The sequence below is a fragment of the Solanum verrucosum genome, unplaced genomic scaffold (genome assembly GCF_900185275.1).
Source record: "Solanum verrucosum unplaced genomic scaffold, falcon-dt-bn FXZP01000177.1, whole genome shotgun sequence".
In the NCBI taxonomy this organism is placed as follows: Eukaryota; Viridiplantae; Streptophyta; class Magnoliopsida; order Solanales; family Solanaceae; genus Solanum; species Solanum verrucosum.
Window position 1 is genome coordinate 1,227,736 of NW_026020401.1, and position 21,248 is coordinate 1,248,983.

Below are 21,248 nucleotides of genomic sequence, written 5' to 3' on the forward strand. Positions count from 1 at the left end.
CGTAATTAAACGGATAAGTAAGCAAATCAAAACTAGTTTAGTTTATTCAATCCCCTAATTGATTACTTCTTCTACGCGTGCTTATGCTAATACTATAATGACATCATGCTTATCAAATCTTTAACCAAAGAGCATCAACTACAAAATTTGGTGGTGAGGGGTGGTGGGTGAGTGACATTACTTTTTTTTTTCTTTTCTATATATAACAAACATGAGAGATTTTTGAAATTGTCTCATGTGTTTTATTTTTGATGTATGGTTTAATTTTAATTTTTTAAATGTTATCGAATGACTATTGCAATCGATAAAATTTGATAAAATTAAGTATTTGAAAGTTATGATAACATAAAATGAAAATGGTTTTTCTTTATAATATCTTGTATGTCAATTAACAAAAGTAATATACTCATTATCTTTAGTATAACTTACATAAATCATATAGTGTAAAGAGTAAATTACATCATATTCCTATTATTTTTCTAATTATAATAATCCCTTAAAATTTGTACCTTCTGAATACATAAGTCACCATTCAGATACATTAATTCTTCATCCGGATACATAATTTACCATCCAAATACACTAATTCTGATACAAGAAGAATCCTTTTGTTGCGCTAAAAAGGGGAACAAAATCTTTTCTGTTGCGCTTAAAAAGGAAAAGAAATGTAAAATTAAATATCAAATCCATAAATCACGCAATGCGCTGCACAATGTATCATAAAAATTGAAATATAAGAGTTAAAAAGATAAATATCATAATTTGATACATAATAAAGTAGTCAACATTGTTACTGTTATGTATCATATACCTATTATTGGAGTTGATACATAGTGCTCTAATTATAGAACATTATGATTTATGTATCAAGATTATTATTGGATAATATATACATATGCATAACCTTCTAAGTTGGATAAGACTGAAAAAACACTAAAGATTATAAATACATAACACAAAATTGATTTGTTACTGTCTATATAGCCTTTTAAATTTGAATAGGATTGAAGATACATTGTAGAACTTGATACATTAGGTAGTGTTTATGTATCAAGTACATTTATATTGAGCACGATAAACACTACTCAAAGATTCAACAATATTGTGGTTATGTATCAATACCTTAAATGTGAATATGATACATTATATAAAACAAAGGCTATTGTAGCTGTGATGTATCAGAGTAGTGATAAACTAACAAAGTCTAATTTAAGAATCAAAATAAATGAGATACATTGAAAATCTGCAAGTTTGATAGTGATGTTTTCCCTCCTTTATGGGAGTTTTCCCAACATTAGATTTAGAACTCGAGCATGCATCATTTTTCGACCTTTTCGCTCTCAAATTTCATGATTAATGAGTCGTTTCGTTGTTTATATATATTTTCATGAAAGTTTTCATCATCAGAATTCATATGTATCAGAAAATTGTAGATGAAAAAGGCAAAAAAGTTTTTTTTTTTAAAACGATAATTCAAGAACTAGAAAGAAAAAAAATGATGAGGAAATAGTTCTACCTCTTTAGGAACTAGAAATCGATGAACTGGAGAGAGAATATATTTGAAATTCAAAAATGGAGTGATGAAGGCAACTGTTGATCTGTGGGAGTGATTTCAGGCGTGAAATAGGAACAAAAATCGCTGGATTAGAGAGTTGTGAGTTATGTATTTGGAAAAGAAGAGAAGAAAAGGAAAATAGGGATTTTTGTAATATTTTGAAATAGTAGGGAATTTTAGAGAATATGGAAAGAAAGATTGTATAGTTAGGTAATTTTTCCCTATTTGTATCATATATTATGAAGAGGTGTATGGAATTTTTTATTAGATTAAATTGGAACCTTTTAACACCTTGCAAGACTCTATGTTAAAGATTTTAATCATTTGTTGTAAGTGTATCAACTTCAATCAGGTGATGTCCTACTTGATCATGTTTATTAAGGTCCATTTTCAAGTGTAGGAAGTAGATCTCATGTGGTTTAAGATTCTAAGGGACCTCTAGTAGTACTAAGCTAAGTTCAAAGTCTTCCTATTGATCAAGTTTTTTCATGAGATCATACAAGGGACGATTTCATGGATAGTTTTTGAGTACTTGTTTAGATAGTTTTTGAGTATGTGTTTTCTATCAATAAATTAATAGTATACTTATATAGTTATTTGCATGAGCCCTCAGAATAGAAAAGATTCATATCTTTGAGTACGTACTTTCTACCAATAAATTAATAGTATACTTATATAGTTATTTGCATGAGCCCTCAAAATTAAAAATTGAATATTTAAAATTCTATATTAAAAATACTATAAGTTGCACTTTTTTCATATCGATATGATGCAAAAATACATCTTAATATGTTGGTCAAAATTCTTTTATTACTCTTTCAACTAAATCATTATACATATCATTACGATGAATAGCTATCACCTTATCCCAAGACTTTCAATTTTTTATAATCTCCTCTCATCCATCTAGTAATCATCATATGCTATTAACATATTTTGAAGACATAATAAACAAAAGCTCTTACCAGCTGAGCTATTGGAATAAAACAACACTCCCCAAATGTATACTCCCAAAACAACCCCCAAATCCCAACATAAGTAAGGTGCAACTATTTTAAGACTTTTAAAGATGGGACTATTTTATATATTTTCAAAACTTTGGAACTAAAATTAAATATTGTTAAACTGCATAATTTTAATATTGAAAACACCTTAAATCTCTGTTTGGATCATTGTTACTCATTGTATTGTATTGTTACTATACCTATAATGTTTATTTTGATTGTTACTTAAAATATATTGTATTGTTAAATTTCGTTGTTACGTAACAATGAAAACCCCTATTTTATGGAACAACCGATTTGGTGTGTTTCCATTGTTATTTAATTTCTTTTTCCAATTATATCTTTACATAATATTTCAAAATACTATTTTACCCTTTACCTTATATTATTTAATTCTAGTCAAACCTCTTACCCTAGAATAATTAAGAATATTTTAGTAAATTTATAAATTATAATACAGTACGATACAATCAAACCAAACAATTAAAATGTCATTAAACAACAACAAACAATACAATTTAGCCAAACATTGTATATACCATACAATAGAGTACAATACATTACAATACATTATGAAACAATGAATAACAATGATCCAAACAGAGTAGTGTAGGTTATTAATTTTGTCTTCGAACTAGGATATGTATTAAAAACACTCATGTACTTGATTTTCCTCATGTATCAACTCAATTTAGATACCTCCTCAATCTGGCCATATGTGGTGAGAATTTAGAAGCATATTTTCCTCATATTACAATATTAAGAGTGTATTTAAATTTAATTAGTTAAATAAAATACTAGTATTTTAAAACTGTCAGAAATAAACTAATAATTCGAACCGAGTTTATTTTCCAATTGAGTGAATCCAAGAAGTAATAGATAATTTACTTCCTTATCTATAGACAAGAATTTTATAGTCCATTTCAGTCTCTTGAGGAGCAACAATGGCGGGACTCACTAATCTGAAGCTATCTCTGTTTCCCAATTCTTGTTCACTCTCCTCTTCTTCCTCTCTTTCCTCAAACCCATTTCTTGTTTCTACCTCCATTTTCCGCAGAACATCCCACAGCTTCCCTAGTAAGTAACTTTTAGCTTCCCCTATTCTTCTCGGAGTAGTATTAGTTAGTGACTATGGCAATGTTCTTGTTTTTTTCTACTCAATTTTTTGTGGGTGTTCCTAATTTTTCATTTTTGGTAATTTTTTTCAGAGATATTCGCGTTTTCGAGCAATGATATTAAAGTGGGCAGCAACATTGAAGTGGATGGATCTCCTTGCAAGGTTATAGGTGATTAATGGCCACTCCCCATATCTTATTATCTTTGTTAATAACCCAACATGATAATTATAAATTTTTTTCTGCCTGAAAATTGAGGGGGTAGGGGAAAGGGAAATGGGGGAGGGGTGAAAATTCTGGTAGCCAACCAACTGTACTACTAAGATTCCCTTCCTCATAGTGCATTGTTGCTAATGTGATTTTAGCTTTTTATTGTTTGGTTATGCTAAGTGTCTGTTTGTTTTTCACCAGTAAAGGAAAGGGGTTGTGAAATAGCTCTATTAATTTATGTAGTTTATGAAAATTCGGGGTTTAGAAAGTCAAGTAATTGTATTCAAAGAAGTAAAATTTGCAATACTTTTTACAGTTGCGGAAGTTGCTAAATTTTAGTGTGTTTGAAAGTTTATAGCCATGTATTATTGACAACCATATTTATCCTACTGACCCCAAATTACAGGATGATTACTATGAAAATACACAAACTAGAGCAAGACTAGAGGATTCCGAGTGAAGTGTAAGGTTTCATGATTACAATGAACGAACGAATAAATGGATTATGCTAAAAAAAAAAAATTGATGGCAAGGGAAACCCGCAGCCGCTACCCTTTGGGTGCGTACAGGGTAAAACCCCCGCTCCTATGCAGTAGCTCGCAAACCAGATAGGAGAGGTAACCCGCATTAGGTAAGCCCGGTGTGACGAGCTCAACCTAGAAGGCAAACCCCTTGCTTTTGTTGGCAAGGGGTTTTGAACTTGAGACCTCCAACATGGAAGTCCCAAGCCCAAACCACTGGACCACCCCGAAGGGTTGGATTATGCTAAATTTACTTAGAACATTGTTGGTCCACTCACACTCTAGGGTATGCTAGCTGTTATAAACTGTTTGTTTTGCTGTTCAGATTTCTATATAGGTTACCAAGCCAATGTTTTGGGACTGTGATAAGCTCACACTTTTGTATCGTTGTACAATAGACTGTTATTTTACTTGTAGTCCATAAAGCAGAAGTAAAAAATAGATGATTTTTTTAATACAAATACATATATATGAATAGTTTGGTATTGAGTACACCTAAAATTTGGTCGATTCTTTTTACTGTTTGATAATACTTATCATTTGGGTGTGTTTAGAGTTTCTTCATGTAAAGCCTGGGAAAGGGGCTGCATTCGTGAGGACCACATTGCGCAACTATGTAACAGGGAACAGCGTTGAGAAAACTTTCCGAGCTGGAAGTAAGGTAATATCTGTGGAACCACTATGCTTTTTCTCTTACTCTATATGTTTATATGCTGCAGTGGATTTTATTGCCAAGGTCACACCACAATGTCGCATTCATGTCATCTACAACAAGAACCGGTTAGGTAGCACAGGCCATTCTTTTTTAATCAACCAATTGAAGTTGTCGAGTACCTCGAACAAACTAAGAAACTATGAATGGGCCATATATTTAGAAATGAAATAGTTGGTAACCTTTTGAAAATCACTTTAGTTTGAGTCTTCTTTTGAGTGTTAAGATGATTGCGGAAATTATCCAGAAACCTTCTATAAGTGATAAAGAGTCTTCTTTTGAGTGTTAGCTGAATCTTGGTAAATTTTTTGTTAGGTAAGCAGTTCCATCTCTGAGCTTTAGTGATGCAACAGATGAATTGCTATCTTATGGCTAGATATTAACTTAACTCCACAAATTGTTCCATCCAGTTATCTTTAGCAACCTGTTTGTATTAACTCTTCTGAGAATTTCTTAAGAAAAGTGTCAAACTTTATATTTTCCTTTTATTATCATTGTAGTCACACCTGAAATTATAGAAGTATTAAGTAACTTTTAATACAAATGAAAGATGAAAGGATTTCCAGCCAAGTATTCAAATTTTCTTTCATTGATGTTCTTATTTAGTTAAGTATCTTTGGAAGTTGGTGGTGAAGAGTTGGACCATCGATCTCCCGAAGGGTGTCTACTTGATAGATTAGATGTCAAAATACATGTCATAGTATTTATTTCTACACTCAAAATTTCTTGATTAGATATCATACCAGAGAGAAAGAACATGTTTGAGAGATTCTGTATGTACAATGGCTGGAAGTTGATGGATTTTGAATTGATGAAAGTTTCATGTTGACGGCATGGCTGATGGTACTGGTGTCTGACCAATCTGTGAAGATGCTGTGTTGAGACTACTGTGATTGTGAATACTGAATATTACTTTTAAGGCTTTCACTTTTGGTGTATATAAGAAAAACAACTAGTATATACAACCAGTTGACCAGTCGTTGAGATGCTCTGGAGCTTGTGGTGAACAAATGGCATTGGCATGTGTTCATGATGATGCTGATGATAGCATGAGCAGGGACAAATTGAGTTTTAAATGTCGTGATGAAGTTGGTGATCATAGGGCTTTTTGAGAAGGAGAAAATAAGTATTTCTGGCGCTGATGCTGGTTGCTAGAGGAACTTTGACAAAGTAATGCAGCTGCTGTAGTCATCATATTAGCATATAGCTTTTTCCTGGAAGGTGAGCAAATATCTTGCTCATCATGTAATCTCTCGTCCGAGTAAGTGGCTCATTAAGTTGGAGATGGATTAGTTATTCTGAGGAGAAAAAATAATGCACATTATGAATTGACTAAAGAAATAATATTAAATGAATCCCCTGCTTTTGTTGTCAAGGGGCATCGAATGCTATAGAATGAAAGAAGTGAATCACATGAAGTTAAGAACCACAGTCAGGTTATGCAAAATTATAGAATGGTACTGAAGCAAGATATGTATCATGAGTCATGAGAGGTTATTAGTTTGCTTTCCGCCCTACAAGGTGGAAATCAACTTATGACATTGTGGAAAGTGTCATTTACCTTTTCTCAATGTGGGGATTACTACAAACTCTAGGACTGAGAATGAAAGATACAAAGCAAGGATGTACACCCTGAAACTTCATTTATACAATTCAAATAATTGTTATATTTACATTGTGTATATGGCTTAATACTCTTCTCTCTTTTTTGTTGACTGACTAAATGGTAGCATCAAATCATGAATTATACAACCATACTACAGAAAATAAAGGCAGGAATTCTTAACTTTGTGGTGTAAGCTCCTTTTAATAGGAATGCCATAACTAATCTTGTTGTTCGACTTTTACCAGGCAATAGAAAGTCTGTCGAAGGCAGTGTGGAAGTTCCTTTCCTTCCTGTTTTAGAACATAAAATACATTACAATCTACTGAAAGACTGTCAGATCTATTACATTGATAATGGACCTGCAACTTTGACGTCAGTTCTTTTTCTCAACCAAGTTGTCATTGCTCATGTGATTTTAAATTTCAGTTGACATTCAAATATTTCTGCAGATAGAAGAGGCAAATATCTACAAGGAGACAAAGCAATTCACCTACAAGGATGGTGCCCAGTATGTCTTCATGGATCTGGTAAAGTACAGTAACTTTTAATAGAGTGCGCAAGCTTATGCAAGTTACTTTTATAGAGCTCCCATATCCCAATCTGTTGAAGTGACACTCTGCTATCTTTCTCCCTCCTTACTTCCAAAAAGAAAAAAAGAAAATGAACTAGCATAAACCTGGCAGCAATTATCTAGTCGATGGACTTGGTTACTTGAGGGATTATACCTAACTGTAGCAGCAATTCTCTTTTTCCTACTATTAGCCTTTGAAGTGTAAGATGCTACTTTTATATTCATTAATCTTTAGCCTGTATAGTATTATGGAGATTTTGTATTTCATCTTACCCTTTTGGCACATAAAACTAGACCCAAATTCAAGGCACTTTAGCATGTACAAGTGTGGGCATCAAGGTTCGGCTAATTTATTTGGTTTTGGTGAAGTTCTAAATATCTGATCTATAGTTGCACCTCATAAGTCCCTTAAGTTGTCAGCTCTGCCCTTTCTTATCCCAATTGAGCTAAAGCTAGTCTGACGGGTTAAAATGGTTCATGCAGATACTTAAGAATAGAAGTATATCTGTGCATTTCACAGATACTTAAGAATAGAAGTTTTTCTCTTTTGTATGTTTGGTGTAATCTGAAACAGGAAAATGATTTAAATACTTTTGTTAACTTGGTGGTCTCCCTTCATGGTTAAAGGGATCTGAAAGTCTTTTTTTCTGTAAGTATCTGTACCTTCTTGGTGCATATGGGCAAAATACCTATAAAAATACAAAAGAAGAAGTTTAATGTGGCTCTCTAATGTCTTAATTGGTTACATTGCTCGTGTGGAATGTGGATCAAGTTCCCTTCTATTCTCCTAGTCCTTACCCACTTTTAGGAAGGATGAACTAGAATTTGGTTGTTTCTGTTCCCCCTTATATACTCACTGTATATTCTATGGGAACTTTGGGCAATTTCGTTGCAGACCTCTTATGAAGAATATCGTCTAAATGAAAAAGATGTTGGAGATAAAGCAAAGTTTCTAAAAGAGGGCATGGACTGCACTTTGCTTTTCTGGAATGGGAAGGTATTTTCCAATGCTGAACTTATTTCAAGTGTTTGCAGTTTCTGTTTTGCTACTTTATAAGTGTCAATTGGGAATCTCAGTCTCTCACATTGATCCTATATCTTGTCTTGTAGAAGCAATCTCTTTCATATATTTTTTACTCGTAATCAGTAAACTAAGGTTAATATTTCTGTAGGTGATCGACTTTGAATTGCCTATAACAGTAAAGTTGACAGTGGTGGACGTTGATCCAGGCGTCAAAGGTGACACTGCCCAAGGTAATCATTTACTGTTTACTAGCTTGAACCATTGAACTTGAAGTCCTAGAAGGAGATTTCAGAGGCATATACGCTTCATGTCCTATGATTCGATTCTAATAGGGGTATAGCATTATAAATTATCCATGTCTTTTGGTTTGTCTCAGTGTCAACTATTGATATTCTTGACACTCTTCTTCCTAACGTATAGCTACTATGATGCCAAATATAAGTATCTGGTTGTCAATATGATCTGTATTTTGTGGCAGGTGGATCAAAGCCAGCAACCCTCGACACTGGTGCAATTGTTAGTGTTCCATTATTCATAAATAGAGGGGAGGAGATTATGGTTGATACTAGAAATGGACAATACATGAGCCGTGCTTAGGTTGCTTCAGATACAATTTTGTAACAACTGAAACTTTTTGTATCTATATGTATTAGAACCTAGTATTTGCAGGAGTAACATTAGAGAACCCCATTGAGAATGCTATTGGAAACGTTTTGTTTTAGTGTACAAATGGGAAAGAAAAGCAATCCTTGTTTTACTGCCAGTTTACCTTCCAAACATAACTCTAAAAATATTGTGAGCAGTGAAACATTGGGTGAAGTTTTAAAATGTGTTTGGTTATAATTTTTGGCTTGAATTACTAGTCAACTTTCTTGTTTTTGCATTTACATTATAGTTTTTTTCTTTTTGTTTTTTTGTGATTTGTCTGTTCTTGGGCTTACAAAATAAAGTCTTTGTTTCAGTTTCTTTTCTTTTTTGTCTTGTTCTTCTGGCAAAATAAAGAAAAAGTCTTTGATACAAAAAGTTAGATTAGAAGCACTAATATTTTGGCATTTATGTAGTTCATGTAACGTATCTTAGTAAAATTTTAATATTTTAGATTTTAAGAATATTTACGCATTTTTTTATTTTTTTTTGAATAACTTAATGGTGTAAAAAATTATTTATAAGGACGTCGTATAAATCTTAAACTCATATGATATAACACTAGTAATAATATGTAAGTCTTCAATTTTTGAGCTCGAGTCAAAATAGTTTCCTAATATTACATGATGGGTTGTACATTTAAATTACTCCCCAATTTACATGGCCTTTTAAGTTTTAATATTGAACATATTTCCTTGTATTAACCTTTTACATTATTGATCTATATATTATAATTGATATTTTTTTATCTCGCTTTTAAAAATATAAATTATTATTATTATATTAAAAGGTCATTTAATATCAAATCAACACAAATAATCTAAAATCGACATCATACATAGTAACTATTGAAAGAAATAAAAAGAACTTCATGACATGGATATTGTTGATAAGGAAAAATTGGAGTGCTTTAGTTTTATAATTGTACTTCTAGTTTGGCTTAAACTTTATATGTGTTTTATCTGTCAACAGTTTTGTTAATTTTTTATAAATTATAATTCATGGTATTTGATACTTCCACTCATACAAGTACCTAATAAGTTTATATATCCACCTACACTTTCTTTATCAGCTCCAACATTTTCTTTTTAATATGCTTTTATTTTTATCAGCTCAAATGACTAAATTAAAGTGAAAATCATTAAAAGAAAAGGGTGTAAATTGTAAACATCAAAGAATTTTAGGGTGCTCAATGCAAATAACTTATTAATTCACTGTATACACACTAATTTTAATGCTAGCAAGAGACATATCTTCATTTTCACTTCACTTCAAATGACACATTTACCCTTATGTAACTGATATTATAAATCTAGGAAGGATTTTCTTCTCATTCTCACTTCAATCTAAAAAAAGTAGAAAAAATGTTGATTTGCTTTTTTTATTTACTAGTTCTAACATTTTCACAAATTATGAGTAAAATGTTGTTTGCAAGAAAATTCAATGGAGAGAATTTAGTATCTGATTCAAATCGGAGCAACCCCGCAAACCCTTCTATGCCTACTGAAATTATTATTGAAATCCTCTCGAGGGTTCCAGTGAAATCTCTCTTGAAATTTAGGTGTGTTTCTAAATCTTGGCTTGCTTTGATCTCTAGCCCCGAGTTTATCAAGTCTCATTTGAGTTTATCAGCTAATAATAACATACACCTTAGGAATATAGAGGAATCAAACTTGGATTATCTCATGAAAAATCTTTATATATCTTTTTTGTTTGAGGGTTCAGTGAATGGATTGATATGTCTTGTAAATAGGGCAAAAAATATATATTTATGGAACCCAACTATAAGAAAGTACAAGAAATTGCCTGATCATAAAATTGAACCGAGGCCTCTTAGTCGTTTCATATATGGTTTTGGATATGATAAAATCCATGATGATTATAAGGTGGTGTTATATAATTTTGATGAGGTCGCTATGTATAGTCTAAAGAATGATTCTTGGAGAAGAATTGATTATCCTCGAAATGAGGGGAGATTAATGAATACAGGTAAGTTTCTGAATGGAAAACTTTATTGGGCTACTACTAATGATCTTGATTTAAGGGTCTGGAGCATAACCTCTTTTGACTTGACTGATGAGAAATGGAGAAAGGTGGAGCGACCATGTGGAAATGATATTCTCGTGCTGGGAGTGTTGGAAAGTAATCTTTCTATCATGATTCGTAGTAATGCGACAACTAACATAGAGGTGTGGGTAATGAAGGAGTATGAGAATAAAGTATCTTGGATGAAGATGTTTACTATCAATTATACTCTAGATCGTGTGGAATATTTTATTGCTCAATCCTTTTATTTGACAAAAAGAGGTGAATTTTTGGTTATGTTTAGACCATATCACATGATATACAATTTAAATGATAATTCAATAGGATGTGTAGATCTTAGAACATTTGATTTTGGTCTTCTTACTGATTTTTACATTCAAAGCCTAGTTTGTCCTTTTTCACAAAATTAATCAAGGACACAAAAGGAGACAAGTCAACAAAAGTTCTGATGATTGCAATTGTGGAAGTCATTTGTAAGAGTTCAACTTTATACGTTGATGCAAATAATTGTTATATTGCCTCTATTTATCTTGTAAGAGTGGAGCTTGATATTATGCAAAGTTATTTGTAAGAAATTTACCCCACATCTTTATGAAGATCCTATTTAATCTTTTCTTTTTGTATATTTTTATGATTTTTTTTTCTCATTATTGTTAATAGCTTATTGAACTTTTTCAGACATATCTTTTCATTAATTTAGATATTTGGTCAATCAAAAATTAATTTTTTTCCACTTAAATGGTAACAACAAGGTGGGCGAAAATCAAAAGTTAAAAAATATTATTCGATATATATGTTGAATATCCAACCCTTTCTAAAGAAGAAATTAGTTAACTACTTAAGTGTATAGACTCATGAAAAAACCTTTTTTTTTTTTTGTATAACTAGAAAAATCCCATATAACTGGTAACACAAATACAAGAGTGAGTCAGGACAAAATATAAGTCTGAATACTAGAAATTGGCTAGAAAGAAAAACAGGAAAGTTAACAAACAATAGAAACTAGAATCTATAATTGTCGAACAAAGCAGTTCACTCTAAACTCTGGCAAGTCTCTTCAAGTCCAATGGCTCAATCTCCACACGAACCTATAGATGGACATGTACACAAAAGGTGTAGCAAATATAGAGTGAGTATGAACAATTGTCACGATCCAAAATGGTTCATGACACCCACATTTAATCTTTTAGATGGACGAATGTCATGCTCCGAGCCTACATCCTGGACGTGGTCGGCACTCGAGAACCGTTTCTAATCTCCAAGTAAATTCTTGGCCTGACTGACTATTTAGCGGAAGACTCACTCAAGCAGAAAGAAGCTTTATATGCAGAGTTTAACTCATATATCTCAAATAGATCCAACTCAATGATTGAAAGTACTCAATGTTATAAATAAAACATCTCAAAATAAAAGGGAAATACTGAGAGACTTCTCAACTCTAACTATCTATGAAGCCTCTAATACTAGGATAGATGTCGGGACAAGACCTACAACAACTCAACAATAACTGGAAAATAAATGTGAGATCCTCAGGAAAGCAATGAGGCTCACCAAAGCTATCTGAAGCGCAAAGTGATCTCAATGATACACATGTTGATGATCCTGAACACTTGTATCTGCATCATAAAAGATGCGGGTCGAATGCCATCAATACATTGAATGTACGAGTATGTAATATAGCTGAGGCAAAATAACTAAATGAAAGGATTGTAATAGATATACCATAAACTCAAATGAATGTATAGAATTAAAGGAATATAATCATTTAGCTTTACAAAATACTTTCTCATCTCTGAACTTCAACATAATAAGTGATATATTTAAAATACAATTTAACTCTATTGAGAGATTCTCTAACCGACAACCATCACTATGAGCTACGTGATGATATATCATCTTGTCTATGCTGCCAAAACTGTCTTATATCGTACCGGGATATAGAACCTCTCAACTAAGTGGATCCACTAAGCTCGGCCCCGAAGGCACTAAGGATTCATCTAAAAAATAAGATCTTGTACCCATGTTGGCAAGACATGGTTTATGGGGGATGTGAGTTGTCTAAACTCTTCTCCATATCGATGCTCAATACTACTCCCAATAATGTATATTCTTGCTCAAATGTATAAAAGCATACTCTTTCTCTGGTTTGAGATAATTTCTCAAACTATCCTTTTAAACTGGTAACTGCACTGAAATATCTCAGATTCATTGCTCATTTAAAAACAAAATTTCTCTTTGCTCAATGTAAAAATACATTATGGATTGAGATAATTACTCAAAAGGGGTCTCTTTAAGAGGTTATAACTCTGTACTTAATCTTTGTGAAAACTCTTTTAACTCTTCTAAAAAAAAGTCTACTCTTTTTCTTCATGTAAAAATGAAACATTTGGAAAATACTTAGTTCTGGTAATACTCTTTCTCAAACTCCTCTTTACTTCCTCAAAACTCAGTTTAAACAATAATGTTTTGCTTAATAGACTCTTAATAAGAATTCAATGAATACTAAGAAATAAGGTTCATGCTGAAAAATAGACATGAATAATCCATTCAATAATCACAATATACAATTTACGATAATTCAATAATTAGACATAAGAATTCAATAATCAACAACTCACGAACTCAGAACTCAATATCAACTCATCTTAAGCATACTTAAATCTAAGGATAGAACCCTAGATTACTCTTTTACTTATTTAAAAGTAGATGTAGGGCGTGAGGATGAACTAGTCCAATACTATGATAGTCTTACATACATGAAAAAATAAAGTTCTTGGCGAAATTGATAAAACTTGAAGAACGCTCGAACCCTACCTTTTCTCCTCTTGGAACCTTGCTCTAATGACTTGAAGTGTTAATGAACGTAAAAGAATCGATTAACATTTTCTAAGACCTTAATTAGGTGTAAAATGTCGTAGTTTAGGCTTAGAATATGAGTTAAAATGACGTAGTGTAAGTACCAAATGCATATGGGAAAGACCAAAACTTAAAAGCTGATGAAGTCCCTTTCACGGTACGGTCCGTACAAAGCTTCACGGATCGTCCAAGTGTCTGTGAACCTTCTGGAGTTTTGGGGTTCAACTTCACGGGTTAGGAGACGGGTCATGGACCTCTTCACAAGTTCACCCTTCACCACAGTTTGTTGTACGGTCCATGACACCCTGTACGGATTGTACAACCTTCCGTACACATGCATTTGTACTCAATTGAAGCATTTTCTATTTTCTATTTCAAATTCCAATTTATTAGGTGTTACATCGAGCCAACGATTGCAAACCCCATTTTATATTAGCTATTCAACTTATGAAATACGATTAAAATGTGGAAACTGAAAAATTATTAAAGTAAGAAATAAAATCAACTAGAGTTTATTACATATCGTTTTTGAAAATCTAAAAATCATCTCACCATGGTCACCTAATCCTCCAATACTAAGTCTCAGAATATAAGACACCCTAATAGATAAATAAAACAGCTTGTGTCCGAAAACTAACGACATCAAGCCATGACCGAGAGAAATCCTACACAAGCTAGAAGGAGTAACTCACCCTAGAATCTGATATGTTTGAGACTGACAAGAGTTGAGGGTGAGTCGAAGTTGCTTGTACTTGTTGCACTCCACAAAAGGAAAACGAAGTAAAATACAAGTAGGGGTCAGTACAAGGCAACATATCTGAGTAGATATCATCGACCGATTCAAAATAGAAACTAATATGCATAAAGTAATAACATAAAATCAAATATAACACTTAGCAGGTTGCAAACAATAAACAATATGAACAAGTGACATTAGTAATGAAACAAGTATGTAATTAGTCAACAATATAAGGAACGTCGTGAGGACTCAGGCCTCTATGCTATGCTCTTTTGGAAAATGAGTTCTTTGAGATTTAGTATATTAAGTTATTTTAATATATTTTCCTTTAATGTTATCGTGTCAGAACGTGACACTCGATTCCATAATATCATGTCGGCTCATGGCACCTAATCCAAATATATCATGCCGGTTCGTGGCACCCGATCAAATAAAATATAGTTAATTTATCATTCGTTATTATTACTTTCCACTTCATTAACAATATTTCATCAAGACTTCTTTATTGAAGACATCACTGTGATGGAGCAAGTTCAAGATTATGAATTTTGCGGTCTTGAGATTACAGATCAATCACAACAACATAATAATCATCAAAACCACAACAATTAAGTACATAGAATAATTCACAATATTACTCAATGACTATTAATCACTATTAAGAGTCTCGCTATCAATAGAACAAACCATAATCTACCTCTACTGAAGAATCGAAGTCAAGCAAGCTAATTCACCAATGCTTTTCCTTTATTCAATGCCTCAGAACATTTCGAATCTATCAAGTATGCATAATTCATAAGTTAACGAGTCTATAGACACTTGTATTACTATATGTCTAGTCTAGATCCAATAACTCACCCAAATCTATAATCAAATTCCTAAAGTTCAAACCTAAGGGTAAGTCTCAATTCCTCCAATTATCATAACTTTATGATATTCAAATAATACAATACACCTAATATTTAATTACCTATCTCAATATATCAAGACTTAATTTATAATATGATAACAAAATAATAATATTAAAAATTGAAGTCACTGGGTAAATACTTACAAATTGAGTTGAGATTAGAATACATTCGTTTTGTTTTCTTTTCTTTTCTGAAGCAATCGTATTGCTGCTTAGGTTGTCGTCGCACTGTGTGGTCCTCTTTTTAGGAAGTTATTTTTTTTCCTCGTTAATTTATGATTTACCAATATTAAATCCCTTTTAGCTTAAATTCAATTTTTACACGTGGGCCAAGTGACATAAGGTATTAAATAAATTTCAGATTTAGCTCATTAACTACCAATAAAATATTAATTATTTAATATTACCCATCAATTAAATAACTTTTCATAAGTCTAAAATATCTATTTAGAATTTACTGAAAGAATCTTTTATGGAATAAAAAACTCTAGTACCCAAAACGGAGTAACAGATCGTTACAAAAATAAGGGTGCTCAACAGTATTGCCTATTGACAATAAATAGATAGTAAGCCTATACTTCCCTATTCTGCACTTACTTACAAATAAAAATTCACCTTTATAAAATGCCCAGAGTCCCAGACTAGCATCTAAAGACAAAAATAACAATAGTCTTAGCAAGTATCTGAATCTAGTTAACATCATAAAGGAATAACTATAAAAGACTTCACCAACATGGTGTCACGACCCAGGGGTACACCCTAGAAGTAACACGGCGTACTTGATCCCGAAGGGGTCTCATACAAGCCCTTAGCATATCACAACATAAGATAATAGAAAAGTACATAAATTTTAAAAACTTTATCCATACAATCGAAGTCTTTCATAAAAGCAAGCAGAAGTCTTTACTACACTTTTGTCTCAAACCATCTAAAACTCAACTTGAATTAAAACCTTTGGGACACAGCCATACAATAGTCTTAACATGAAAATAAAAGACATAAAGGAAATAGTGGGCTTGTCCTCGAAGCTATGAGGACTCACCAAATCTTCACTCCGTTGCTCCTTAGAAAACCTAGCTTCAAGATTGGGACTCAAATCTCCGAACCCTACATTTGATGAGAATGTAGGGTAGCACAAAATGTACTAAATATGTTAGCTAGCATAACATCATAAGAGCATGAGATAAGGGTTAGTCAACATAAGACATAATCCAATACTTCAAGAAACATCAATTATAAGCATAAGAGACAATATCATAATAATAAGCAAAGTATCCAACACAAGCATCATATAAGCATTATTCAACTCTTAGTCATTCACATCATAATAAGACCATTCTCAAGTAACCTCAAAGCATACTTGTGCAATGCATGAATAGCATCCCATAATACCATCCAAGCTAAGTATCCCTTTTTGGTCATCTTACTCATACTTCTTGGTTGGAAACTAGCTCCTCTTTTTGAACCTTAGAACACTATGATGTACTTCCTTAATCACATCTAAGTTCATTATTAATATAGATCATATGAGATGCCTCTTTAAGCATGTCTAAGTACATTTATGCTTTTGAACACTATGAGGTACTTCTTTAAGTAAGTCTTAGTTCATTGGATATGGAAATTGCTTCTAGAAACCTTAACTCAACTATGTGAAGGCTTTCATCTCGTAAGACCTAACTTTGGGAAAACCCACACTCTACTACGTAAGAGTTCCCCCTTTAACTTAGATAGTCCTCACATCAACTAGGTGTGATTCTCCTTACAACTTGGAGCCTGAACCCTATCTTGTGTGACACTCCATCTCATTGTCAATATCCACTTGAGGCCAAGCATACACCCCAAGATTCGCTATTAAGCCTTGTTTAACATTCGTGTCTCATGGAAGGATGTCCTTGACAATCAAACCATGTTTAAGTGATTCTACACTTTATACAATCAATCATTTATAAGGTAGGTTAAGTGAGTATAGGCCTTTCACCACAATTATACCAATTAGACTTCTATTCATCACATTAACTTTACTTTCAAAGCCCTAGTGATTCAACATTCATGACTACAAGCCTTACTCTCAAAGCTTTACTTCTCACAACCAACATTCATACATAGATTTCAAGGTATTCTAATCACATTTTTCATTACCAAGTGATTCTAGTCACAATTCATCATAAAAGATTCAATTTCAACTTTACTGACATGATCCATCATATATACTAAAATCTAATTCAATTCATGCCTATATGTTCCTATTCTTGAACAATTACTATATACATCATCAATTTTAGAAAATCAATTCTAAGTCTTCTGTCACCCCCCGAGCCTACACCTTGGACGAGGCTGGCACTCGAAGACCATTGTTGGCCTCAAGCAAACCCTTGGCCTGGCTTACTTAACTCAGCGGAAGACTTAAACATAAGAAAATATAACTCATGCATAACTTGAGAAATAATAGTTTAGCCAAAATGGCAACTCATTCTTTAAACAACATCTAAATGATAATGTAAAGACAACTGAATTACTAACTGTCTATGAAGCCTCTAAACAACTGCGATGGATGTTGGGACAACCCCACAACATCCTAATGAACTAAACTAGAAAACGAATAAAAGAGTCCTCCGGAATGCAATGAGGCTCACCACTGACTTTGAGTGTTCAACTGGATCAACGAGGCGCTGGATATTGATCTTGGTTACCTGTGTCTGCATCATAAGACGATGCAAGCCAACTGACATCAGTACATTGAATGCACGAGTATGCGAGTTGGAATGCTAAACAATAACTTAAGCTTGAAAAGAGTGAGAAGGAACACTTACCTTGGCTCTGTACAACTCATGAATAACTGAACTCAATATACAACAATAAGGCACATGCAATATATATAAAGCTTGTAAAACAGTATAAATAACTTAGTTCATTAAAGATAAAGCAATAACAAACTCAACTTTACTTATATATAAAAGTAATATAACTGTTGTGGGAGATTCTCTAACCGACAACCACCACTATGAGCCTAAGTGGTGATACAACGTCTTGCCCACGCTGCCAGAACTGTCATATACTTTGCCGTCATATAGAACGCTTAACTTAGTGGATCTACTAGTCTATGCTAAAAGCATCTTAAAGAGTCATCTAAAAAGTATGATCATTTACTACCCATGATAGCTACATGGTTTATGGAGACTTGAGTTAATATGAACTCGCATCCCATATCGGTGCTCAATACTACTTCCAAAATATACTTAGCTCATATGTTTGTAAAAACAAAACTCTTTCTTTGAATTGAGGTAATTACTCAAAACTTAGCTTAAAAGCTCTCATGAAATCAATGTTCCCCTTTCTTGCTCAAATGTGAAAACATTTATAAACTTTTTTGGGAATACTTAATTCCCTAATAGCTTTTTAAGAAGATGAACTCCACTCTTTACTCTTTTCTTAACTTGAAAACTTAAGTCTTAAAATGAATTTAAAACATTGTTAAAGACTCTTGAAAACTTTAAGAAACTTTGCTTTGACTTGCTTCTTAACTTCTAGACTTGACTCTCAACTCCTTTGACTTTGATCTGAACTTTCCTTGAATTGGATTATGGATTCAAGGTTTATGATCTCATATTTATGGATGATTTCATGATGTTTAGATATACCTTAGAGTGTTGGAATCAACTAGAAAACATAGGTACATTGCTTAGGAACAAGTACGAAAAGATGGGGGAGGGATGGGGTGCACTGGCTTCCTTGGCGCTCTGAGAGGCGTGGGGCGCCAGACCCCAAACCTCATAGAACATGCTGGGGAGCGCTGGCTGGCGCGGCGCCCCAAGGGTAAAACTTCAGAAATCCTTTTGGAGGGCGTAGGCTGGCGTGACGCCCCACCCTTTCCCCATGTGAACTCCGACTTTTCTCCTTCGTTTTTCATCTCTAAAGCTTCCAATCTTCCCTAGTTCTTTTCCCAAACACTTAGGGTCATTAGTACTCTCAACTTACAAAAGATCTAACTCGAAAATCCACCCGGAAACACGAATCAAATCAACAAGAAACTTCAACAACACAACCAATCAAGAACTTCACTTTTTAACATGTAAACAACCCAAAATCGCTAAATTGAAACAAGTTGGTGTGTGGGTGAACCAACCCATCACTAAAAGATCTCACATACCTTAATAGGGATACCCCCGATGAATTCCACTCCAAACGCTTGATGTTCTTGGCGAAATCTAGGCTTTTCTCCCTTTCTTTCTTCTTTTCTCTTTTCTCCAAGCCCTAAGCGTGAATTTAATTTTTCTAATCTGACTAAAATAAGTTTTTACCCCAATAAATCCCTTAAAACGAATTAGAAAATAAATTAGAGAAAAGACTACTTTGCCCTTCCTTAATTCCGGATTGGGACTTTCCTCAATCCAACAGCCCAACTTCCGAAAGGCATATCTCACTCATATGATGTCGAAATCGCGCAAACTTGGCGGTGTTGGAAAGATCTATCCAAGGGCTTTCCAACCATATCAAGAGCTGCTCCTAACTCATCCTGATATAGGAGTTATGTCCGTTTGAAAATGGACAAAACTCACTTTCTTAACTTACAAAATTTCTAGATTTCCTTATTCTTTCCAAAAATCAATATTTTCATATTTTGAACTCCTTATAGTCGTTTCTAGGTGCGAGATGTTACATCTTCAATTTCACCTTACATGGCATAAACCCACATAATATCAATTTCATCAATTAGACTAGGGTTAACCATGGAAATCACATAAATTCATCATAATATCATAATTCAATGCTAAATCAATCATAATTAAGTATTATCCACTCAATTGGAATCATACTTCAACACTACCCACAATGTAGGAAGAAACCCTAGCTAGAATTGAGTTTTTGTTTTCACAATTGGGGGAAATCTAGGGACTTCTATGGGTGGAAGAACCCATAGATGAATAAGCTAACATACCTTGATTCAAAGCCCTAACCAAGGTTGCATCAATGGAAGAAATCTGTCCTAGCTTCCTTCTCTTCTTCTTCTTCTTCTTCTTCTTCTTCTTCTTCTTCTTTACTTCTAGAGAGCGAATTATTTGGGAGGGAATGAGTTTATTTTGAGGTCTTGGAAGAATGATTTAATTGGCTTAGTTTAGGGGCTATCAGGCTTATATAGGTGGTTTAATAACTAACTAACCGACCTCACTTAACCCATAACTAATTATCAGTTAACCCCTAAACTCATAACTTAAAAACTAAAAACTAAAATTTGCCTCCATCCACGAGACCCCCACCCACGGACTGTGCTGCGCCTTCGTAGATGGGGTACTAGAGCTCAACATGCAGAGGAACTAGGGGCCCTGACCCACGACCCCTTTCCACGGGGCGTGGGTCCATCTACTGTCCGTAGATGCCCTCTGTGGGAGGGCTGTTTTTGTTTTACAGTTTTTGGGGGGCTGTTTTGGGGTCCTTCTCAAGGACCCCTTAGGGGGTCCCTGGGGGTCGTACCTTGACGCCCTAACCCTAAAACCTTCATTCTAAGTAAGGGATATCATTTTTACGATTTTAACCCTCATCTCAAACTCTAAAACCCCTAACACAAGGCTCTAGAACTCTCTAGTTTAACTTACTAGTTTCCGGGGTATTACACATGGGTTGTGGTGCAGTGATGAAACTGTTTCACCCTTAACCAGAGGTCTCGAGTTCGAGCCCAGAGTATGAAAAAAATCCCATTGGGAGCTAAAGGCAACAACAATTCCTTCAACATACTACA

At 33.5% G+C, this 21,248-nt stretch overlaps 2 protein-coding genes across 2 annotated transcripts; both read left to right on the top strand.

Moving 5' to 3' along the window:
* The first annotated feature begins 3,438 nt into the window (after positions 1 to 3,438).
* Positions 3,439 to 9,161, top strand: LOC125840046 (uncharacterized). Its single transcript, XM_049519031.1, has 7 exons — positions 3,439 to 3,636; positions 3,768 to 3,845; positions 4,960 to 5,066; positions 7,173 to 7,250; positions 8,190 to 8,291; positions 8,467 to 8,548; positions 8,797 to 9,161. The coding sequence occupies exons 1-7, from the start codon at positions 3,504 to 3,506 to the stop codon at positions 8,913 to 8,915; spliced, it is 699 nt and encodes a 232-aa protein (XP_049374988.1). The 5' UTR covers positions 3,439 to 3,503; the 3' UTR covers positions 8,916 to 9,161.
* A 1,166-nt stretch (positions 9,162 to 10,327) lies between these two features.
* Positions 10,328 to 11,419, top strand: LOC125839906 (F-box/kelch-repeat protein At3g23880-like). The gene has a single exon (XM_049518879.1). The coding sequence runs from the start codon at positions 10,328 to 10,330 to the stop codon at positions 11,417 to 11,419; it is 1,092 nt and encodes a 363-aa protein (XP_049374836.1).
* The last annotated feature ends 9,829 nt before the right edge of the window (positions 11,420 to 21,248 follow it).

Excerpts from the sequence above, each read along its gene's own strand:
- LOC125840046 (XM_049519031.1), top strand. The coding sequence starts at position 3,504 with ATGGCGGGACTCACTAATCTGAAGCTATCTCTGTTTCCCAATTCTTGT. Across the intron at positions 8,292-8,466 it reads TGCTTTTCTGGAATGGGAAG|GTGATCGACTTTGAATTGCC; the intron begins GTATTTTCCAAT and ends ATATTTCTGTAG. Across the intron at positions 8,549-8,796 it reads CAAAGGTGACACTGCCCAAG|GTGGATCAAAGCCAGCAACC; the intron begins GTAATCATTTAC and ends ATTTTGTGGCAG.
- LOC125839906 (XM_049518879.1), top strand. The coding sequence starts at position 10,328 with ATGTTGATTTGCTTTTTTTATTTACTAGTTCTAACATTTTCACAAATT.